This window comes from Pituophis catenifer, unplaced genomic scaffold (genome assembly GCF_029215685.1).
Source record: "Pituophis catenifer annectens isolate HBS135680 unplaced genomic scaffold, rPitCat1.0.hap2 SCAF_10, whole genome shotgun sequence".
Classification (NCBI taxonomy): Eukaryota; Metazoa; Chordata; class Lepidosauria; order Squamata; family Colubridae; genus Pituophis; species Pituophis catenifer.
Genome location: NW_027256890.1, coordinates 26208276 through 26232652, shown reverse-complemented (window position 1 = coordinate 26232652; position 24377 = coordinate 26208276). Strand labels below are relative to the sequence as shown.

The following is a 24377-nucleotide window of genomic DNA, read 5'->3' as shown; positions in this document are numbered from 1 at the left end:
ACTTACAACCACAACTGAGCTCAAACTTCCTGCTAGGTGAGACGTTTTAAGTGAGTTTTGCCCCATTTTACGACCATTCTCGCCAGGATAGTCGTTAAGGGAATCACCGCAGCTAAGTTAGCAACGCGGTTGTTGAGTGAATCTGGCTTCCCTGTCGACTTTGCTGGTCCCAAAAGTGGATCACGTAACACTGGGACAATGCGACCGTCGTAAATACGAACCAGCTGCCAAGCACCTGAATTTTCATCCCATAACCATGGGAACGCTGCAAGGATTGTTCAGTGTGAAAAACAGTCGTTAAGTCACCCGTTTTTCAGTGCCGTTGTAACTTTGAACCGTCACTAAACGGAACTGTTGTAAGTCGAGGACTCCCAGTCAGCTAGACCAGTAACTGGCCTTTGCTGGGGGCGCTCGCCGACCACCTGCCTGCCAAGCTTTGCTAAGTGTCACAGAGGAGAAAGTGACCAGAAACATTAATCTATGAACATGAAGGGATGTTGTTTTGTTTTATTAATAAAGCCACAAAGCAGCTACGGAGTACATTTAAATAAAGCGTGTTTCCTCGAGGGAAACATGCTAACACGCAGGGCTGCCGCCGTTCCGCCTTCCTCCTCCTCCTCTCCGTGACCTAGAACTAGAAAACCAAATCGGGTGTTTGGGCTTCAACCGTCTTTGAATCCACAGGTTGAAGAACTGCGTCTCTTGAAATGCTGACTGGGCTCCGACTCTTCTGACTCCTCCGATCGTCCCAGGTTTGTTGCGCCAAGGAGTTGCGTTACTCCTGGGCTGCGTTTGGGGCTCCCGGCTGCTTGTTCTGATCGTCGCCTTTCTTCTTTTGGCCGGAAACGATGTCGTCGATCCGCAGCAGGAGGACAGCCGTCTGGGGGAGGGAGGGAAGGAGGCAGGTGTGGTTACATCAGAAAGATGGCAATCATCTTCTTGTAATGACCCCATAATAATCCCTTGTGGGGGGTGGAGTCTGGGCAACTGAATGGAGCTGAGTGTTTACTGGCCGGATGCCCTTCCGGTCGCCAATGCAGTTACATTCAGCAGATATATCGTACTTTTTGGAGTATAAGACGCACTTCCCTCCAAGCCCCCTAAAAGAGGGTGAAATTTTGGGTGTGTCTTATACACCGAATGTAGCCCTGCCCACTTGCCGGCCCAACCTTCGGCCGTTTTTGGCCTCTACGCGTCACGTTTTCGGCCTCCACACACTGTTTTAGACCTGTTCCAAGCTGTGGGAATTGCCACAGCATGTCTCGCATTTTTGCCCATCGTGCATCGTGTTTTTGGACGGTTCCAGGACAGCGGGGATTGGCGGTGGCGTTCCCGCCGCCTGGAACCGCCCAAAAACGCGACATGCAGAAGCCAAAAACGGGGCGTGTGGAGGCCAAAAACGGGGCGCACAGAGGCGGCGATGTACTGTAGCGATCCCCGCAGCTTGGAACGGGTCTAAAACGGAGCATTCGGAGGCCAAAAACAGGAGGCACGGCGGTGGCAATGGAATAGCTGATTAGGGGCATTCCGGATCCACCCGCCAATCAGCTGCTGGTGCTGAATCAGGCTGCGATAATGTGCTGAAGCTGACCAGGCTGTTTGCTGCAAGGACGCTAGCCAGATGAATACCGATGGATGCTGATAGGCAGAGGCAGAATTTGTTTTCCTCCCCCAAAACTAATGTGCATCTTATACTACGGAGCGTTTCATACTTCAAAAAAATACGATATATTCTCATTGTGCCGAGAGAGAAATATCTGCCTCTATCTAGGATCGAACTCAGAGTCTCCTGATTGTGAGGTGAGAGCTCCACCTGTAGGCCACTGCACTCAAGACAACAATAACTCTCCAAAACCCCTATCCCCACATTCAATCTGTCTAGAAGGCCATGAGGGACATGCGAGAACATCAACTTAAGCAGTCTGGGAGATTTCATCGCAATGAGGCTTCTCCGTCAACGATCAAGGAGGTCTTGGGCCTTCCCAGAGGACCTCCTTGGGCCACGGATGCTTTCTTCTCACCTCGACAGCTGTCTTGTAGGTCTGCAACTTGACAGAGAGGGGCTCCCAGATGCCCAAGTCCTTCATGTCGGCCAAGGCGCCAGTCTCTCCATTGACACCCCAGGTCTGGCTGCCTTCTTGAGTGTGTTTGGCCTGTGAGCAAGAAATGGGAGTTAAAACAGCCCCAAACCAAGAAGCTCACCCCTCCGTGTTTCACCTCCGCCACCCGATGACTTCAAAGGGGTCACAGACACCTGCCCACCTCTTGCTCGTTGTCAGATATTTTCAGGGTGGATAAAAATCAATGATTTTTTTTAAAAAAATCAAAAAAATCGGATTTTTTTGATTTAAATCGGATTTTTTTTATTTTTATCAAATTTATTTTAATAAAAAACTTTTGGGGTAAAAATCTATCGTAAGATAGTTTTCTATTTAAGATACATAAATAATTTAGTTTATTCAGCATGAAATGGAGCTAAGTTCTGTAGCAGGAGGCTGTATATTCTGCAACACTGGGACTATCGGTGAGTCAACAGTGGGTCAAAGGAGTAGCAGAGATGACAGCTGCTCTTTAAAAATTATGATTTAAATAGAGTTGATTTAAATCAAGCCTTTTTACTAGTGATTTAAATCATGATTTAAATCGTGATTTAAATCAACTCGATTTAAATCAAATCCACCCTGGATATTTTCCACAATTGTTTAGAAAGATAACGCGAAGTGCCGGGGAAATCAGGAGATTCGGGCAGTGCAAATGAGTATGAAGATTTATTGCAAGCTTAAGCACGCTACAAGAATCTGAGCTACTAACCGTCAAGGAAAATGAACAGGACAAGAATCTGACCAACTAACGGTCAAGGGAAATGAGTGGGAGATAAAGAGGCATTCAAGATGGGCTGGACTTAGATCTCTTATGGGCACGCAGGGACTCATGACTAACGACGTGTTTGACCCCTCCCTCAGCCTGGTCATCTCCTACAGATCATCTGTCTTGCCCTTCTCTTCCCCCTCTGCCATTATCTGTGCAATGGCCACACCATCCCTCTCCACCCAATGATCACAAGGACCTTTCCAGAAAGAAAGAGCAAAGAGTGCAACGTAAAACAATTCGCACTGCTGGAGATCAGAGGCATGTTCTCACCCGCAAGGAAGTGAGGGCACGGATAGTGCTAGCACCACAGTTCTGAATGAGGGTCCTGGGAATAACTTCCAGAGCTTGAGCCACGGCGCGATAGGGCCACTGTTCCACCCCGGTCATGACTTTGGACTTTTCGGTTAAGGCGTGAGCCACGGCCATCTCGGAAGCGCCACCCCCTGGCACCAGCTGAGGGTCAACGAGGACGTTGCGACAGACCTGCATGGCGTCCTGGAGGTTACGCTCCACCTCCTGCGGGAAGGAGAGAAACAGCCTGTGTAAAAGTTGAAGCCTTGAGATCAGGGGTGAAATCCAGCAAGTTCTGCAGAACCGGTAGCGGTAATTTTGAGTATTTCGGAGAACCAGCAAATACCACCTCTGGCTGGCCCCAGAGTGGGGTGGGAATGGAGATTTTGCAATAACTTTCCCCCGGAGTGGGGAGGGAATAGAGATTTTCCCCGGAGTGGTGAGGAAATGGGGATTTTGCAGTATCCTTCCCTGGAGTGGGGAGGGAATGGAGATTTTGCAGTATCCTCCCCCAGGAGTGGGGAGGGAATGGGGACTTTGCAGTATCCTTCCCCTGGAGTGGGGTAGGAATGGAGATTTTGCAATAACCTTCCCCCAGGAGTGGGGAGGGAATGGAGATTTTGCATTAACCTTCCCCCAGGAGTGGGGAGGGAATGGAGATTTTGCAGTATCCTTCCCCTGCCACACCCAGCAAGCCACGCCACACCACACCCACCAAGCCACGCCCACAGAACCGGTAGTAAAAAAAATTGAATTCCACTTCTGCTCGAGGACAAAGTCGGAGAGCAATTCAGTAATACATTTTTTTTACTCTCTAAAAAATATTTTTTGTGACAAGTTCTGAATAAAAGCTCCACCCCCTTCCAGTTACTCTCGGCCATCTCTGCCTCCGTAGCCAACCAAGCAGTCCAATTCTTCCAGAAACAGATCCCCACTACAGGTGGTCCTTAGTGACTGTTTCAAGTCACCCTCTCGTTTCCCACATTCACCTTCCCCACAACACTGCAAATTGTGAAACCAGTTAAAAACATTCAGGCCCACCTCTTACGGTAATGTTGCCCAACGGCTTCCTGTAGCCCTGTGAAAGGCCAGGAGGCTGCACGGCCTCCATTAATATCTCCGAACAGTGCAAGCCCTTAAAATGCTGCAAAACCTCCACTTGAACAGCGGCTCAAGTTATGAGAGACAGCTGCCACTCACAAGCAGCGCTGACTGCAAGTCAGAGTAAGAAAACCAATCCAAGCGCAGCCATTTTCTTCAGGAGGAAAATTAAAAGCCTATGTTCGCCTGTCTCAAAAGTTATTTTCTCAGGGGTGGGTGGGGGGGGGGGAATGCCTGGAGGTTGTGCTCACCGCTAGAATCTCTTTGCTGGCGCCCCGGAGCAAAATGGTGCAGGCCTTGGGCTCCTTGCAGTCGGTGATAAAAGTAAAGTACTCGTCTCCAATTTTCTTCACTTCGAAGAGCTGAGCGCCGGTCCCCACATCCTCTTCGCGCAGCTCATCCGTGCGGCTGACGATACGAGCGCCACAAGCCCTGCCAGGGGGAAAAAAAAGATTATTGCCCTAATGCTGAGCTGACACTGAAGGGCTGGTTTTGGGATGTCAGTAGCTGCTTTTACCCACCCTCATGTTTTCCTGCTAGTGGCAGATTCAGAGAGAAGGTTCAGATGGGCATGGAATTACTGTGGTTTAGTAAAATTTAGTGATTTAGGCATCCTCACCTTGCAATCCGGTTGTTGTCAGTTTTCCTCACCCGGCGGATTGCTGTGATGTTAGCTCTCATCAGGAAATGTTGAGCCAGGTCTAAAGGTTTTTTTTAAAAAAAATAAAAATCTCGTTACACACCCTCCCTTCTTAACAGGGAAATAAACAGAGAGCTGCCAAGCGCCTTATCGACGTGTGTTTTACCGGAGATTCCTTTCTCTGTGATGATGAGGTCAGGCTTGACTTTGATCAAATGCTCGCACATCTGCTGAACAAATTCCTCTTCCATCTGTAGGATGCGAGCGAAGTCTTCCTCGCGGGTTATTTCAATATCAGTCTGCGGGAAAGGAGGCAAATGCTTCTGGGTGAGTTCACAGCTGTGAAGTATTTGATCAATATACAAATGTGTTTAAACAGTTACCATTTTTCCATCTATTTAGTGTTCCTTCTTATTGCAGGACTGAGGTGAGTTCCAGTCCCATCTTAGGCATGAAAGCTGAATGACTTTGGGCCAATCATTAGGAGACGGAGAGTTCTACTCCCGCCTTAGACATGAAAGCCAACTGGGTGACTTTGGGCCAATCACCAGGTGAGTTCTAGTCCCGCCTTAGGCATGAAAGCCAGCTGGATAACTTTTAGCCTGTCAGTCACTCAGTCCCAACACACCATACAGGGTTATTGTGGTGAAAATAGAAGTAGTCTTGTCTTATAGCAGCTTTTCCATGTCCGTATCTATCGCTTTTGTAACAGTCATATTTACATAAATCCTATTTCTATATATCACTATCCTAAATTATAACCTTATTTAAGTTATAATTACATCTTCTCACAAATCAACATCTTTCTTATAAATTTTACAATTTACAATTTATATATTATACTTTTACATCTTATACCTTAAGTGTAAATTTGTGTTTTAAATGTTGGAAAATTCAATAAACATAAAAAAAAAGGACGGAGTATTGTTTTAAGTTGCTTATAAAAGTAGAAGTAGGCTATAAATAAAACTAAGGGTATGAGATACAGAGTACATCTATAAGTCAAGCCAAAATCTCTGAATATTCGGAGATTTTGGTTCAGGAATGAGTCCCACAAGTCTTCGTCAATATGTGGAAGGTGCTTCGAAACCCTGCTTCGCTCCCCACCTCCCTCCGTGCAAACGTTTTCTCAGTTCGGAAGAGGCGAGAAGCTTCAGCAGCTGACCGACCTGGCTCTCCCCCTTCTTGAATTCCAGCGAACAGTCCAGCAAAACGATCCGGGGGTTCTTGATGGTGCGGCGCATCCGAGAATGAGTGATATCTTTATTAATCATGACCCCAGGCAGGACACAGGAATCCTCAATAAAACCGCCAGGAATCTGAAAGCGACAAAGAGGCTATTCAGATCTCGTAGCAAGTGCCACGGGATCTCCTTCTATGGTAAACACCCCTCAGGGACACATACATGGGTAAGGACACAACCATTTATAGCAGGGGTCTCCAATCTTGGCAACTTTAAGACTTGTGGACTTCAATTCCCAGAATTCCCCAGCCAGCAAAGCAAAGCTGGCTGGGGAATTCTGGCAGTTGAAGTCCACAAGTCTTAAAGTTGCCAAGGTTGGAGACCCCTCATCTATAGGCCCTTGCCTTAACAAAGGATGACCATCCAGGCTTTCCAACTGCATATGCAGTAGCTCTTTTAAAAGCTTTTTTAAGAGCACTCTTTTTAAAGAAGCAACTAAGTAAGTAACTTAGAGCACTTAAGTTCTCTCTTGAGGTTTCAGAAAGTCGTTTTTGACCGTCATTTTGAAAAAGAACCCAAGAAGAAACAGCCATTGTTTTTTTCTTCAGAAACATCTACCGGTCAAAATGTTCATTTTAGGAGAGAGCAGCTTTTTCAGAGCTCTCCTTCCTCAAAGAACTTCTCAAAACAACAACAACAACACGGAGCCTTCTACTGTGTTAAGATTGGGCCTTGGTCTACCAGTCAAATATTCTACTATGACTTCTCCAAGTTACTAGACTTTTTCCTAACTTGCTATGTGAATCTTGCAAAGATGGAAGATCCTGGGAATCATGTCTATAAAATTGGGATTACTAAAAAAACAAAAACAAAACATGTATGTACATGTGATCTTATTTCCGCAACACAAAGGCATATCGGTGTTGATTCTCCAAATTTCTCTTTCTCCCAGGCCTTCAGAATCTCAATCCCAGCTACAGAAATCCTTTTTTTTTCTTTGTACCTTTTCTACTTTAGCATACTTCTTGATGTCAATTTCCTTCCTGCCGTTCTCTTCCAACTCCACTGTTCTGACCGCATCCAGGGCAATGCTGCAGGCCAGATCCGACCAGTGGCTTATAGCCTTGGTGCTGATGGCGCTGTTGATGATTTTAAGCATGGCCTCGCGGTTGCTGACGTCAACGGCAGTGCTGCAAAAACCAAGCGTGAAGCCCGTTATCCAGAAGCCCATCAGAGACTATAAGCATCTTTCCCAATAGCCAAGGACAAAGGAACTCTCCATTACATTCGCTGACCTTTCAGTTTTTAGGGTCCTTCACTTATGAGCGTAATTGAGCCCAGAATTAAGGTGGTTAAGTTGCTGCAGTCATTAAACGGGTTACCACACGATACTTGATTTTATTCACTGTTTTTCTGGCAGTTAGTTAAGCAAAAGTTATGTTATTAAAACCAAATCCATTTTATCTAATGGGTGTTTTTGCCGGAAATTGGAAGTGCTGGAAACTGACAAAAAATGTCAAAATCACAATTGGGTGACCATGAGATGTCACAGACAGCTGTAAAGGTGAGTTGGTTGACAAGCACCCAAAATGCAATCACATGATCATGGTGTCAAATTTTTCAACATTCAATTTCCAAACATTAGGTAAACTTAAAGGTTCCCCTCACTCATACGTGCTAGTAGTTCCTGACTTTAGGAGGCGGTGCTCATCTCTGTTTCAAAGCTGAAGAGCCAGCGCTGTCCGAAGACGTCTCCGTGGTCATGTGGCTGGCATGACTTAACGCCAAAGGCGCACAGAACGCTGTTCCCTTCCCACCACAGATAATCCCTATTTTTTCTACTTGCATTTTTTTTTTTACCTGCTTTTGAACTGCTAGGTTGGCAGAAGCTGGGACAAGTCACAGGAGCTCACCCTGTTACGCGGCACACTAGGGATTCAAACCACTGAACTGCCGACCCTTTCGATCGACAAAGCTCAGCGTCTTAGGCAGTGAGCCACCCGCATCCCTTAAAAATTACAATTAAAAAATTACAAAATTAAAAAAAAAAATTAAAATAATTAAAAATTACAATAGCACTGAGCAAAGGGATCTACGAGTGCTTGAAGTTACAGTCACTGCAGCACCCCCATAATCATATGATTACAATCTGGATTCTTGGCAACCCAATTCACACTTACGACAGCTTGTCAAGCTTTCTGTGATTGCCATTTGCAATCTTCCCTGTAGGTTTCCTCAGAAGGTCAACGGGACAGGGAAGGTGCAAGTCATTTCCTTTCTCCAGTGTGCTGGCCCCTCTCTCCTCCGTGTACTCTAACGAAGTCCCAATGACCCAAGCTTTCTTTCCTTGGCCCAGCACACTACTTCGGTGCACTTTTTGCTCTGTTTGCTTAGCAACCTCACCTGGGAGCGGACACAGCCATCTTTATTTATTTCATAGCAAAATACAGCATAGTGCATAAAATTCCCAGAAATAACATATGTGTATCAAAATATAAACCACCACAGCAGACTTTTTGGCTAAGATCAAGTGTACAGCAGTCGTTGAGCAAGGAGATCACATGGGCACCTCATTTAACAACGGTAATGGAAAGGCGCTACTATGGTTTTAAGTTGATGACTATCTGTATAATGCATGGTAAATATAGGTAGTCCTCGACTTATGACCCCAATTGAGCCCAATGAGAGATCTGTTACGCGAGTGTTGCCCCGTTTTAGGATCTTTCTTGCCACAGTTGTTAATTGAATCACCGTGGTTGTTAAGGTAACACGGTTAAGTGAATCTGGCTTCCCCATTGACTTTGTCAGGTCATAAAATGTGATCGGCTGACCCCGGGACACTGCAACTGTCATAAATGTGAGACAGTTGCCAAGTGTCTGAATTTTGATCACGTGACAATGGGGACATTGCAACAGTCGTGTGAAAAATGGTCGTAAGTCCCTTTTTCAGTGATGCTGTAACTTTGAACTGTCACTAAATGAACTGTTGTAAGTCGAGGACTACCTATAGTCACAATACGTCAACACAAGCCACTTTCTCCCTACCGCTGCTCCTTCAAATGCTCAGAAATGCACCCCCAATTCCTTTGCATCCCCCATGTTTCCTCCCCCCTTCTGCTCACCTGATTTTTTTCAGAGCGCTGATCATGTCATCCAGGGCCTTCCGGTAGGCGCTGATGATTACCGTGGGGTGCATCTGCTGCTCTAGGAAATGTTCTGCCACCGACAACATTTCTCCAGCTAAGGGGGAAGAAGAGATTGTGACCACCGTGCCATTTATTTGAAGCCACATGTGAACAGAAGCACTCCTGCAGTCTTTCTCGAGCTTGACTATGTTCACGTCTTAAAGTGGCCCATCCTTGAACCTTTTCCACACCCCAATGACAATATCCATACTAATAACACTTCAGAATTCCAGACTCCAACAGAAGAGCCTTGGTGGCGCAGCAGACTAAAGTGCTGTTAAATAGCACCAGCTGCCTGCAATTATTGTAAGTTCGAATGTCACCAGGCTCAAGGTTGACTCAGCCTTCCATCCTTTCGAGGTAGGTAAAATGAGGACCCGGATTGTGGGGGCAATAAACTGACTTTGTATAAAAAAGAACACCGCTTAGGGGCCCCCCGAAAGCCCTACTAAGCAGGTATATACAAAAGTATGAAGGCTATTGCTTAACGCATTGTAAGCCACCCTGAATCTCCGGAGAAGGGCGGCATATAAATTGAACCAATAAATAAATAAATAAATAAATAAGATGTATTTAGTATTGTGAATTGGTTATGGGAACATATGCAAAGCTGTTAGTGCCTTGCAGAGCCTTTAGGATGTTATATATCACATGCTTACTTATCTACCTACCATGTTTCTCCAAAAATAAGACCGTCTTATAGTTTTTTGAACCCTGAAATAAGCACTTAGCCTTATTGCCATGCACTCAAAAGCCCGATTAGGCTTATTATCAGATGATGTCTTATTTTGGGGGAAACAGAATATCAGATGACCTACCAGTGGGATGGAGGCACTCAACAAAGTTTTGATAGAGAACAACTGCACTGCAGAGAGTTAGCAGGTAATTATCCTTTCTTAATTTTGCCAGTTCCAAACATATTAAAAGGATTGGTTTTTGCATTTATATTTCATTATATATTTCATTTCTATTCTATTTTCCATTCAGAAGCTCAAAATGGCTTCAATGGTGTTTTCTCTTTTTTTAAAAAAAAAAAATGCTGGGCTGAGAAAGTGTGACTGGCCCACAAGCACAGTGGCTGGAGGTGGGGTGAGGGAAAACTAGTATTTAGGGATGCCAAACAGCAACTTAATATAATTAACTTTTGAGACACTGCACTGGGAAGCAAGTGGATTTTGCTCATTTGTCATGCCGAGATCTCCCTTTTAGGTCTTTTAACGGTACTAAATATAACTCAATAAATTGACCTTATGTGGCCTTACACAACACCAAAAATATCTCTTGCGATCTAAGGTACTTGCATATTTCTTATCCATAATCGCAGATCCTACCGAGAATAATCACAGATGTGGTCCCATCGCCCACTTCTTCATCCTGAGTACGGCTGATTTCTATCATGGATTTGGCAGCTGGATGCTGTACTTGAATCTGCAAGGAAGGAGAGATGCAAACTGTTAACATTCTGGAGGCAATGCTTCTCAACCTTGGGCACTCTCAGAAATTCCCCAGCCTGCAACAGAGTGGAGTGCAAGGCAAATGAGAGAAACAGTGTCTGGAGCTTACAATTTGTGTTTCACACATATTTCTGCGTGTAGAAAATATAACCATTTTAGCCATTCAAGAAAAATGAACTTCTGGGACACCTTGGCAACATGAAATTCTGACACACACACACACACACCATCTTTAGCTAAGATTCTGTAATGAAATATTGGAAAACCACATTTCAAATTATGCCTACCATGTGGACAAGCATCAGATGTTGCTACTAAAGTGACTTACTTCTCTAAGAATAGCATTGCCATCATTTGTCATGACGATTCCACCCATTGGGTCCAACAGCATCTGCATGGGAGATTCAGAGGAAAACTCTTGTTAGTATCCACCAAATGCAACACAAGTTTATGCACAAGTTTGTGAATTTCAGGTGGTCCTTGACTTACAACCATTCGTTGAGCTAGCATTAAAAGTTACAACAGCACTGAACAAAATAATATGGCTGGTCCTCACACCGTTGCAGCATCCCCACAGTCACATGATCAAAATTTGGGCAAATGCATTTACTATGGTGGTGGGATCATGTGGTTGCCATTTGCAAGCTTCCCAGCTGGCTTCTGACAAGCAAAGGCAATGGGGGAAGCCAGGTTTGCTTAACAACTGTGTGAAATCCTTAACTGCAGTGTTTCACTTAACAACCACTGCAAAAAAGGTTGTAAAATCAGGCATGGCTCACTTAACTGTCCTGCTTAGCAATGGAAATTCTGGTCTTAAAGAGTATCTGTAAATGAAGCAAAAAAAAATAATCCTCACCTTCATCATTGCCCTTGGTCCTAGGCAGGTTCTGATAATATCAGCAATAGTCTAAGAGGAGGAGAGTATAATAAATTATGTTTATTCAACAGTGAACTTGTAAACTACCCTCTGTTTGAGTGTCTGTACAATGGTTAGAAAAGTTAAGGCATTTTATAAAAGCTGAATCTCTATCTGAAAAAAAGGTTAACTTTCCCTCAAAATAATTTGCTTTTAAAGTAAGATGAATCACAAAATAAATTTCAGACTTTGTTTTGCACCCAGAACAGCTGTTGTTCTTGAGATTCTATCAAACTTTAATTTGGCTGAAACAAAATCCAGAGGGATCCTGGAAACATTTTACAAGTAGAGCAATTGAAATTTCATAATTACAACTGTGTTATATATAACCTACTGAGCAACTGAATTTCTTATGGTGAGGTCAGGGCAAAACCCATTGACATTCACAATAAATGCTACAAACATACTTTCAAAAGTACACAATTTTTTAAAAAAATTAAAGAGCCTCTCCCTAAACTTCTCTGTTGACAAATGTAGCTTTTTTGTTTTGCCAAGTTCACTGCTACATCTATTATACCAGAATATCCAAGATTTAGACCAGGATTTCCCCATACTCTGTGGAACCTTGATGGTAAATGAACACACTCTATTTCTCTCCCATACATTTTCCTGGAATCCATACCTTAGCAGCATTAATATTCCCAGCCTGGACTTTTCTTCCAGACTCACGTTTTGTGTTTTGACCTAAGATGAAAAAGAGAAAAGGAAAATAGCCTCATGCTCAAATACTCAAATTACTGTATCTCATTCTGGAAGGCCATCATTTAGAAGCTGCAATTACCCAACATACTAAATTGGCTTAGCTTTTATTCTGATTATTTTGGGGGTGGCTTAACCTTGTGGGTCATCCCTGCTACTGGCTGGTTTAGGGTTCCTGTGTTGCAAAGCCAGAAAACCTAACCATATTCAATGCATGTACAGGTAGCCCTCAATTTACAGCCATTCATTTAGTGACCGTTGGAAGTTACAATGGCACTGAAAAAAGCAACTAATGACCATTTTACACACTTCCAACTAATTGCAGCATCCCCCAAATAATACATGATCAAAATTCAGATGCCTGCCCACTGTTTCATATTTATGACAATTGCAGTGTCCTGTCATGTAAACACCTTTTGTGACTTTTGATAAGTAAAATCAATGGGGAGATATTCACTTAACAACTGTGGCAATCACTTCAGTGATTCACTTAACAACTGTGGCAAGAAAGGTTGTAAAATGGGGCAAACATCACTTAACAATTGTCTCACTTAGCACAGAAATTTTGGGCTCAATTGTGGTCGTAAATCGAGGACTACCTGCATTCCTTTTACTTATTCAGTAAAAACATTCAATTAAATAATTGTCTCCAGGCTGCATCTTTACAGATTACAATTCCAGGACACTTTGGGAAGGGACTCAGTTGTCCCTTTACAATTTGCACCTTGCTTAAGGCTCATTTCCCAAGCCTTACTCTTATTGTTCTTCCCTTTTAGTACTTCAAGTCTCTTCTGCTGATGGGACACTCCATATTTCTTCCTCCCTTATAGCTAAGTCTATGGTTCCTCTGCATCCCAATAATTTCCAGAGGATGGGTTATGAAACTCTAAGACCCTCAAGAGTTATTGGTTGAGATGGGCAGCTATGGAAATTTGATTGCCTGGCTGAATAATAAAATAAATATCACTTCCAGTAAAATTAACAAGGTGGATGTGTTCACATAATCTGCACCCCTTGATTCATGAAGGAGAGGAAGGGCAAGAACTTGTCGACTTGTCATGTTGACTGACAAGCCAACCCCACTGAAAGAGTTCACCAAGTAGACCCAGAAAATGGATTACTTCAGGAATAAGGTGACGGTGAGCCTGACATTGTCACAAACACTGATCCCAAAGAATCTTCTTCCTGGCAACCGGGCAAAAAGGTGTGGATTTATTCTCCATAGAGCCCAAGGATATGACAAGAAGCAACAGGTGGAAGCTTTACAGAAAGAGATCCAAACTCAAAATAAGAAGGAATTTCCTAACTAGGAGAGCTATTAAGCATTGGAATACAGATACTGGTAGCCCTTGACTTACAACCACAACTGAGGCCAAAATTTATGTTATTCGGTTGTTAAATGAATTTTGCCCCGTTTTACAACCGCCCTGGACACAGTTAGTATGTGAATCACTGCAGTTGTTAAGTTAGTTAACATGGTTGTTAAGTGAATCTCCCTTCCCCATTGACTTGGCTTGTGAAAGGTCAGAAAACATGACCCTCAGACACTGCAACCGTCATAACTATGGGTCAATTGCCAAGCATCTGAATTTTAACCATGGGGATACTGTAATAGTTGTTGAGGGTGAAAAACAGTCACAAGTCACTTTTTTCAGTGCCGTTGTAACTTTGAACAGTCACTAAATGAACTGTTGTAACTTGAGGACTACCTCTGGAGTGCTTCATTACTGGAGGATTTCAAGTAAATGTTGGGACAATCATTGGGATGGTTTGAGGATTCCTGCCTGGGCAGGGGATGGACTAGAAGACCTCTAAGACTGTTGAGACCAGTCCCATAGAAGCTTCATACCCGGCCCTGGTCAGTCATTTATAGGCAGTCCTCAACTTACGACCACAATTGAGCCATAATTTCTGTGGCTAAATGAGACCGTTGTTAAATGATTTTGGTCCCATTTTACATTTCTTGCTATTGTTAAGCAAATCACTGCATCTGTTAAACGATTCACATAGAATCTGGCTTCCTCATTTACTTTGCTTGTCAGAAAGTCGCAAAAGAGGATCATGTGACCCTGGGACACTGCAACCATCATAAAGATGAACCAACTGTCAAGCATCCGAATTTTGACCGCATGACCAGGGGATGCTGCAACAGTCATAAGTGTGAAAAATGGTGCCAAGTGACTTTTTTCAGCACCGGTGTAACTTCATCAAAGTGAACGGTCACTAAATGAACTGTTGTAAGATGAGGACTACCTCTAGTCCTCGGTTTACAACAGTTCACTTAGCGACCGTTCAAAGTTACAGCGGCCGTGAAAAAAAGGGACTAATGACTATGTTTCACACTTACGACCTCTGTAGCATTCCCCACAATCATGTGATCAGAATTCAGATGCTTGGGTCACGCTTTATGACCATCATCACTTTTTGCGACCTTTGGACCAGGCAAACTCAATGGGGAAGGCAGATTAGATTAGAATAGGATTTAAAATAGAATAGGATTTAGAATGAAATGAAATGAATAGAATAAATATGGAATGGAATGGAATGGAATAGAATAGAAAATAATAGAATAGAATAGAATAGAATAGAATAGAATAGAATAGAATAGAATAGAATAGAATAGAATAGAATAGAATAGAATAGAATAGAATAGAATTAGAATTAGAATTAGAATTAGAATTAGAATTAGAATTAGAATTAGAATTAAATAGAATTAGGACAGGACAGAATAGAATAGAATAGAATAGAATTCTTTATTGGCCAAGTGTGATTGGACACACAAGGAATTTGTCTTTGGTGCATATGCTCTCGGTGTACATAAAAGAAAGGATACCTAGAATAGAGTAGAATAGAGTAGAATATGGAATGGAATGGAACAGAATAGGATTTAGAATAGAATAGGATATAGAATGGAACAGAATGGAACAGAATAGAATAGGATTTAAAATAGAATAGGATTTAGAATGAATAGAATAGGATTTAGGATATAGAATAGAATAAACATGGAATGGAATGGAATGGAATGGAATAGAATAGAAATAGAGAATATAGTAGAATATAGAATTAGAATAGAATTAGAATAGGACAGGACAGAACAGAACAACAGAACATAATAGAACAGAATTCTTTACTGGCCAAGTGTGATTGGACACACAAGGAATGTGTCTTTGGTGCATATGCTCAGTGTACATAAAAGAAAAATAAAGTACACTCATCAAGAATTATAAGATACAACACTTAGTGACAGTCAAGGTTTACTAATAAGCTTATCATTAATAATAATCATATTAAGATAGTATTAATAATACTAACAAGTTCGTTATTCACACTTAACAACCGCCTTACTAACTTTATCAGGCCGCAGCGATCCGCTTGAACCACGGTGGCAAGAAAGGAGGTTAAAAATGCGGGCAAGATTCAACTTTGTGGCAAGTGCCTCGGCTTAGCAACCGCTGCGGTCGTAAATCGAGGACTACCTGCATCGAATTTCCCCCCCCTTTTTTTTCGGTATTTTTTTTTCTCTCACACCTTTTGACAATGTCGACGCCCCTCTCTAGCCCATAGCTACCTGTGTCTCTTAAGAATGAGGCTAGAGTCGATTTCTGTCGGGGTTTTTTTGGGGGGAGGTGGTCGGGGGTCCCCCCAAAAAACAAAGCTGACGTATTTGGGGAGGGGGCTGCCTCGTCTGAGGAAATTGAGCGGAGACTGAGGGAAAATGGATTTTCCCAGCATGCAATTGGAGCGAAGGGCGCACATGAGGGGCGAAGGGACCCCCCACAAAATAGGATATTCTGAGGGAAAAGTTGAGGGGAAAGATATGAGGGGGTCACTCAGGGAGGGGTCTCTTCTCTGCCTCACCCTCCCCAGCCCACTCCCCCCTCAGACTCACTGAGAACGAGGACGGGGCGCTGGCCCAGCATCTTCCCGGCGAGGCGAGGCAGAAGCCGGCGAGGAACCTTCTGGAGGCGGACAAAAAAAAAAGAGCTCGGAGGGCGGGGGAAAAAACGCCGTTTCACCGCGCTCGGACAACCTATCTTGCCTGTCGAGGCGGCTCCTCCAATCCGCAACGCCGCTGCCTTCAGGGCGGCCAATGAAGGCGCGCCTGCTTTAGCGGAAACTCCGCCCCGCTCCCCCTCGACGACAGCAAGGTACGTTGAGAGGACAAACGGATTATCCTCCGCCTTTTAAAGCAAAGCATGCTTGGGCAGGGCGCCGCGGGAGGAAGGCCGCACGCATGCGCAGGCCCCGCCCGGCTGCGCCTGCGCACGAGGTTAGAGCCGTCCGCGCGGGAGGGTGCGGAACGTTGGAAAGGCAAAAGGGGAGGCAAACGCGCGTGCGCACAAGCGGTCGTCAGCGGTTAGGTGGATGAGGCCTTCTCGGCGGCCGTTGCAGTTCCTGCCGCGCTTCGGCTCCGGGCGGCCGCACCCGAGAGGCGAGTTTGGGGAGGGAGGCCTCTGCCTCGCCTAAGCCCAGATACGCGTGTCTTTCGCCTCAAGGAACATCGTGGGAATTACGGTCTGGACGACTAACCGAGTAGCAGCGGCCCGGCCCCGCCCTTCATGCAATGAGGCATGACGGGAATTGTAGTCCGCTCTCTAATTCTGACACGTGCTCTATGGTTACAAGTGCAGAATGGGGAATCTGCACACTGAAATCAGCTGATTAATTTTATGTTTCTTTTTTCTAGGGATTACAGGCTCCTAAAAAGGGAATTTTACTGCATGTGTAATTTACCATGTCAGTTTCAACATTCTAATACCTAATAGTAACAGAGTTGAAAGGGAATTTTGGAGGTCATTTAGTCCAACCCAGGAGACCTGTACTAGGGATTCGAACTGCCAAACTGCCAATCTTTCTGTTTGACAAGCTCAGTGTCTTAGCCACTGAGCCAAAGGTGCTTTTGTTCGAGAGGCAACCGGACTTTCTGGTTTTTCTTTGAAGACGTTTCGCTTCTCATCCAAGGAGCTTCTTCATACTCTGATACATACAACTCTTAATACAGTGTTTCTCAACTTTAGCAACTTTTAAAGATTGTGGACTTCGACTCCCAGAATTCCCCAGCCAGTCGTACAATTCCAGCTAGTCCTCAAGTTACATCGGCACTGAAAAAAGGGGACTTTATGACCATTTTTCACACTTAGAACCATTGCAGCCTCCCCGTGGTCATGTGATCAAAATTTGGACGCTTGGCAACTGGCTCATATTTATGACCGTTGCAGTGACCCAGGGGGGGTGTCATACGATCCCCCCCTTTTTTTTTAAAAAAAAAATGATTTATATGCCGCCCTTCTCCGGAGACTCAGGGCGGCTTACAATGCGCTAAGCAATAGCCTTCATCCTTTTGTATATTTGTACAAAGTCAGCTTATTGCCCCCACCAACTGGGTCCTCAATTTACCTACCTTAGAAAGGATGGAAGGCTGAGTCAACCTTGAGCCTAGCGAGATTCGAACCTGCAGTAATTGCAGGCAGCTGGTCTTAATAACAGGGTGCTTTAGACCACTGTACTACCAAGGCTCCTTTTGTGATCTTCTGTCAAGCAAAAGTCAATGGGGAAACCGGATTCACTTAACAACCATGTGACTAAGAACTGCAGTGATTCACTTAACAACTGGTCGTAAAATAGGGCAAAATTCACTTAGTCATTTAGCAACATAAATTTTGGACTCAATTGTGGTAGCAAGTTGAGGACTACCTGTATTGCCCATTTGTTTCTCCCTCCCTCCCTCTCCAGATCAAAGGCAGAACACTCAAGGTGCTAAACCGAAGCTGATGTATTTGACACTTGGTGTGGTTATCTATTGTTTCTCAACTTTTGACAGTGTTAAGATATGTGGACTTCCAACTCCCAGAATTGTCAAAAACTTTGTCAAAGTTAAGAAACTGAGTTAATCTGAGGTTTAATACGTTCAACTGATCCAGAGAGTTGGGTTAATTCAGTAAATGTTCATTTAAACACGGGTAAACCTGTCATAGAGGGATGCAGGGGCTCAGTGGCTAAGACGCTGACCTTGTTGATTGAAAGGTCGGCAGTTCAGTGGTTCGAATCCCTACCATTCTGGACCAATGGTTGTCAAATCTCTTCTAAAAAGAACCTCCAGTGTTGGGAGTACCCACAACTTCTTGGAGGCAACCTGTTCCACTGATTAATTGTTCCTGACAGTGAGAACAGTCAATAAACGGAACGGCTGGACTTCGGAAGTTGTGGATGCTCCCATCACTGGAAAGCCACTTACCTGAAATGCTATAGGCCAGGGTCTCCTTTTTTTTTTTTTTTTTAATTTGATTTATATGTCGCCTTTCTCAGGAGACTCAGGGCGGCTTACAATGCGTTAAGCAATAGCCTTCATTCTTTTGTATATTTATACAAAGTCAGCTTATTGCCCCCACAATCTGGGTCCTCATTTAACCTACCTTAGAAAGGATGGAAGGCTGAGTCAACCTTGAGCCTGGCGAGATTTGAACTTGCAGTAATTGCAGACAGCTGGTGTTAATAATGTTAATAACAATGCTTTAGTCTGCTGTGCCACCAGGGCTCTTCTTGAGCAGGGGGTTGGACTAGAAGACCTCCAAGGTCCCTTCCAATTCTATGTTCTATGTCTCTCTTCATTGGATGGCTCTCCTTTTTTCTAGGCATGAGTTCCAGCCCTGTTCAGATGGAGCCAGACTTAAACCCCCAGGAGGAGAAGCAGCATCGGAAAAGTAGGTGCCCTGCCCCACTCCTGACCCTCTTCCCTGTGACCAAATGCTTAAAGAAAGGAAGTTGTCCAGGTAAATGATGCACCTCAGGAGTGGATAAATCATCAGGCCGCATGGCTTATTTTCCATTCAAGCCACTCCCAGCCTGACATCCTCTGAAGGCTTTGGACTTCAATTCCCACATTCCTCAACCCGGTCACCTTGTGTGGAGGTGGAGAAGAAGCAAAGTGCCACATCGTTGTAGGGCCCCAGGTGTGGAGATGGAGAAGGCTGCAGATGAGATTTCTCAGTGGCTCAGCTCCCATATCATCCTAACCAGGTTTATTTTAACCATAGATTGTTGAGTAAGCCAATGGCTAGATTACTATATCAAGTACGCCGCAAAGCTTGGCTCATCCAGGCACAATGTCTGGGTTTAACATGCTAGATCCACATTTTTATGTTTCGAATGAATGAGCTGGAAGGGACCTTGGAGGTCTTCTAGTCCAGCCCGCTACTCAAGCAAGGACAACCTATAATATTTCAGATAAGTGACTGTCTCTAGACTCTTCTTAAAAACACCCAGTGATGGACCGCCCACGATTTCTGGTGGCAAGCTGTTCCACTGGTTAATTGTCCTCACTGTTAGGAAGTTTCTCCTTCATTCCAGGTTGCTTCTCCCCTTGATTAGTTTCCATCAATTGTTTCTTGACCTCCTTTCTGGTGCTTTGGAAATTAGGTTGATCCCCTCTTCTTTGTGGCAGCCCCTCAAACATTGGGAGACTGCTATCATGTCGCCCCTAATTCTTCTTTTCTCTAGACTAGCCAAACCCAAATCCTGGAGCCGATGTTCTTCCTATGTTTTAGTCTCCAGGCCTTTGGTCATCTTAGTTGCTCTTCTCTGAACTTTTTTGCAGTATTCCAGGTTTCTTACTAGGGTTTAATAATGTTGTATAACATATACAACATATAATATATATATATATATATATATATATATATATATATATATATATATATATATACACACACACACACACACATACACATATATACATATATACACATACATACATACATACATACATACATATATATATATATATATATATATATATATATATATATATATGCATATTCTTTCTAGCCAGGTTTTACCTATGTAAACTTAGTTGTTCTTCAGCCCTTAGAACAACTAAGTTTACATAGGTAAAACCTGGCTAGAAAGAATATGCACATAAAAGCCTATGAAAAAAAGAAAAAAGATATATATATATATATGTTGTTTATCTCTGTTCATGCCGAAATAAATGCTTATCTATTAAGTCGATAAGAAAAGCAGTGCAAGCATCGATGACAATTACTGTTCCTTTCCAGGTGCTTCAAGAAGATCTTCACAAGCCCCACGTAGGTGTTTAAACTTTTGTTCTGCCATAGTCGATTTATAACCGAAAACTTCGTGAAACAATTTCGTTGTATATATAATGTACAATGACCATAAAGGGGGAGGGCCTTCTCTGTGGGGGCACCTACCCTCTGGAATCAGCTGCCCCCAGAGATAAGGAGAATCCAAGACCTCGGTGCCTTCCGCCGTGCCCTTAAAACCTTCTTTTTCCAGCAAGCCGGGCTGGCTTAACATATTTTTTAACATATTTTTAATTTTTAATTGGTTTGTTATCTTAAACTGGGGCCAAATTAATATATATCCTTTTAATTGTTTTTTAATGTTTGTATTGTATGTTTTTATCTGGCTGTACACCGCCCTGAGTCTTTCGAGAGAAGGTGCGGTATATAAATTTTAAAAGAAAAGAAGAAATAAAGGCTATACTAACTGCTTTGGCTATGAAGAATTGGCCAGTAAAACACTCAGCTCCATTCAGTTGCCCAGACTATTCTTAATTCATTTTTCTCTCTCTCTGAACAGGAGAAGACCTCGACGGCCCTCCAGCCACATCTTTTAAGCCTCTGTGTCCTGCTAAGCCTTCCCCGAGTTTTCTCGAACTGCCCTCGACTCAGTGGAGGCCCAATCCACTCCTGCCGCACTCCGGGGCGTCACGGACGGGGAAAGGAAAGCGCCATTTTTGTAAGGATAGTCCCGCGTGCGAATGTGGGTAGCTGAAACCGTGGAAGACAGAACGCAGTGCTAGCCAGCCCCTTTCAGCAGCGCCATGCCAGTCAGGCCCAAAGTTTTGTAACAGACACACAGCTGGTCCTCGACTTACGACAGCTCCTTTCGTGACCGTTCGAAGTTACAACGGCACTGAAAAAAGTGACCTGCACCCATTTTTCACACTTACGACCGTTGCAGCATCCCCCACAGTCACAACTGATTCATATTTATGACAGTTGCAGTGTCCCGGGGTCACGTGATCCCCTTTTGCGATCTTCTGAGAAGCAAAGCCAGCAGGGAGGCCAGATTCACTTAACAACCGTATTGCTAGCTTAACAACTGCAGTGATTCATGTAACTGTGGCAAGAACGGTGTTACAATGGGGCAAAACCCACTTAATAAATGTTTAGCTTAGCGTCAGAAATTTGGGGCTCAGTTGTGGTCGTAACTCGAGGACTACCTGTTTCTGGCTGCCAGCAGTTGCTAGTTCGTTTAGTTCATGCTGTCGCGCTATCCAGGGTGCCCCACAGGGAGGGGAACCAGCTTCACTGCCTGCGCTTGAATGGCTGGATATCCTAGAGTAGACTTTGGTGTTTGAACACAAATCTTTTAACATTTGTATTTTATTGTGTTTTACGAATCTAGGTGAAATCTTAATGTATATTGCTGGCCTATCTAACTATCATCTATCTACTGTATGTATGTATGTATGTATGTATATATGTATGTATGTATGTATGTATGTATCTACCTACCTACCTATCTATCTACCTGTATCTCTATATTTATCCTGTATCTATCATATCTATCATCTACCTACCTACCTCTCTTTATCTATCATATTTATCATCTATATCTGTCATATCTATCATCTATATTTATATCTATATTTGTCTCTAATCTGTCTCTTTCTATCTATCCATCCATCATCCATCTATCCATCTCTATCTATTTTATCCATCCATCCATCTCTATTTTATCCATCCATCCATCTATTATCTATATTATTTATATCTATTTGTCTCTGTCTCTTATCTGTCTCTAGTTAGCTACCTATACTATCTATCTATCTATCTATCTATCTATCTATCTATCTATCTATCTTTCTATCATCTATCTCTATATTATTTATATCTATTTGTCTCTGTCTCTTATTTGTCTCTAGTTAGCTATCTATACTATCTATCTATCTATCTATCTATCTATCTATCTATCTATCTATCTATCTATCATCTGTCTACACATACATATATCTAGCAATATATATTAAGATTTCACCTCTAGTAAAACACAATAAAACTGTATGTATGTATGTATGTATAAATACATACAGTACGCACACTAAACAATAATGTACTTTTTGGAAAAGCCCCAGAGCTTTTCCTGAATTTGTTGCTGAGGCGGAGACCCGGGGTGGGGGGCTGCCTGCTTGTGGGATCTACCTCTCAGCAAGCCAGTCGCCCTTCCCCTAACCCCCTTCCCCGCCTTCTCTCTTCCAGCTCCAGACCACGAGCCGCAGGAATGCTTCGGCCTCCTTGAATGCCTCCACAACAACATGCAGGTGCAGACCCAGATCGCGCAGGAGCAGCTGGCGCTGCTGCAGGACATCCGGGAGTCCATGAACGTCCTGGTCTCCCAGCAGGACCAGCAGAACGGAGAGCTGCTGCGGGGCCAGCTGGGGCAGCACGTCCCCAGGGACCCGGCCTCCTCGCCCCACCCGGGCAGCTAGCAGGGAACGCTCGGGCCTCTCTCTTCCATGCAGGCCGTCTGCGGGCAGCTGCGGGCCTCTTGGGCAGATGTTGCTCAGCATGCGGCGGTGCCCACTATGCAAGATTTTGTGTCGTGGGATTGACTGGCAGCAGAAGCTGTGCGATGCAAATAAAGCGCTTGTTGTATTTTTGCTCCGTGGCTGTTTCGCTCCCCCAGAAAATCCGCTTTCGCTCCAAAAAGTCACAAGATCCTTTTGCTGGGTTAATTCTGAATTAAGTGAATTTTTGTGAAACGGAACACATTGAGAGTTTGGTCTAGTGCACCCGGCTAGAAACCAGGAGGCAGTGAGTTCTAGTCCTGCCTTAGGCACGAAAGCCAATTGGGTGACTTTGGGCCAATCACCGGGAGACGGTGAGTTCTAGTGCCATTTTAGGCACGAAAGCCAGTTGGTTGACTTTGGGCCAATCACCAGGAGACGGTGAGTTCTAGTCCTGCCTTAGACACGAAAGCCAATTGGGTGACTTTGGTCTAATCAGTAGGAGACGGTGAGTTCTAGTGCCATTTTAGGCACGAAAGCCAGTTGGTTGACTTTGGGCCAATCACCAGGAGACGGTGAGTTCTAGTCCCACTTTAGACACGAAAGCCAATTGGGTGACTTTGGGCCAATCACCAGGAGACAGTGAATTCTAGTGCCATTTTAGTCACGAAAGACAATTGGTTGACTTTGGTTCAGTCCCTTCCTTTCAGCTCAGCTCAGCCCACCTCACCGGGTTGTTTTGGGGAAAATAGGAGCGGGAAGCAATCTTAAGTACATCCACCATACCTGAATTATTTATTTTATTTTGTTTTATTTGTCCAGCATGTATTAGATAACAGATATGAATATAAACATGATTATGAATACATGAGATGGATGCGAATAAAAGGGGCCATTAGGACAGGGACGGTAGGCACGTTGGTGCGCTTATGCACGCCCCTTATAAAAACAATAAAGGATAAATATAAAATAAATAAAGCATGGGGCTCCCAAACGATAGGCAGGCCACATCCGACTGCAGCATATTGTGCAAATGCAGGCTAAGGTATTTTTCCTGTAACTGAATCTGGTGGTCTGTTTCTAGCCAAACGCTGATTTTGTTGCCTGCATTTTAATGTCCAGATAGTCCTCGACTTACAACAGTTCATTTAGTGACCGTTCAAAGTTATAACAGCACCGAAAAAAGTGACTGATGACCGTTTTTCACACTCGACGACCGTTGCAGCATCTCCCCGATAGCCACGCAATCAAAATCCGGACGTTCGGCAACCGACTCATATTTATGACGGTTGTAGTGTCCCGGGGTCAAGTGATCCCCTTTTGCGACCTGACAGAAAAGTCAGTGGGGGAAGCCAGGTTCACATAACAACCGTGCGACTAACTCAGGGGTCAGCAACCTGCGGCTCTGGAGCCGCATGTGGCTCTTTCACTCCTCTGCTGCGGCTCCGTCGCTCAAAATATGCGTCCCGACCGCCAATGTGCGACACCCGCCGGTACGCGATT

General features: G+C 44.0%; 2 protein-coding genes across 2 annotated transcripts; one reads left to right on the top strand and one right to left on the bottom strand.

Annotated features, from left to right (window-relative positions):
- Positions 1–479: 479 nt before the first annotated feature.
- CCT3 (chaperonin containing TCP1 subunit 3) lies at positions 480–16318 on the bottom strand. The gene is made up of 14 exons (XM_070951033.1): positions 16230–16318; positions 12264–12325; positions 11582–11632; positions 11054–11116; positions 10603–10699; positions 9209–9326; positions 7090–7276; positions 6073–6222; positions 5070–5202; positions 4883–4964; positions 4515–4695; positions 3142–3387; positions 2022–2153; positions 480–880 (listed from the first exon to the last, which is right to left on the bottom strand). The coding sequence occupies exons 1-14, from the start codon at positions 16258–16260 to the stop codon at positions 776–778; spliced, it is 1638 nt and encodes a 545-aa protein (XP_070807134.1). The 5' UTR covers positions 16261–16318; the 3' UTR covers positions 480–775.
- Positions 16319–16658: 340 nt separating this feature from the next.
- On the top strand, positions 16659–22923 carry TSACC (TSSK6 activating cochaperone). Its single transcript, XM_070951035.1, has 5 exons — positions 16659–16772; positions 18973–19041; positions 20395–20424; positions 20942–21100; positions 22627–22923. The coding sequence occupies exons 1-5, from the start codon at positions 16706–16708 to the stop codon at positions 22854–22856; spliced, it is 555 nt and encodes a 184-aa protein (XP_070807136.1). The 5' UTR covers positions 16659–16705; the 3' UTR covers positions 22857–22923.
- Positions 22924–24377: the final 1454 nt, after the last annotated feature.

What these genes read in the sequence shown, in the direction of transcription:
- CCT3 (XM_070951033.1), bottom strand. Translation starts at nt 16,260, where the DNA reads ATGCTGGGCCAGCGCCCCGTCCTCGTTCTCA. An exon ending in CACATCTGTGATTATTCTCG is followed by an intron (nt 9,327 to 10,602) that starts GTAGGATCTGCG and finishes CTTCCCCCTTAG; the next exon opens with CTGGAGAAATGTTGTCGGTG. An exon ending in AGCGCTCTGAAAAAAATCAG is followed by an intron (nt 7,277 to 9,208) that starts GTGAGCAGAAGG and finishes TGGTTTTTGCAG; the next exon opens with CACTGCCGTTGACGTCAGCA.
- TSACC (XM_070951035.1), top strand. Translation starts at nt 16,706, where the DNA reads ATGAGGCCTTCTCGGCGGCCGTTGCAGTTCCTGCCGCGCTTCGGCTCC. An exon ending in CGGGCGGCCGCACCCGAGAG is followed by an intron (nt 16,773 to 18,972) that starts GCGAGTTTGGGG and finishes CCTTTTTTCTAG; the next exon opens with GCATGAGTTCCAGCCCTGTT. An exon ending in AAGATCTTCACAAGCCCCAC is followed by an intron (nt 20,425 to 20,941) that starts GTAGGTGTTTAA and finishes CTCTCTGAACAG; the next exon opens with GAGAAGACCTCGACGGCCCT.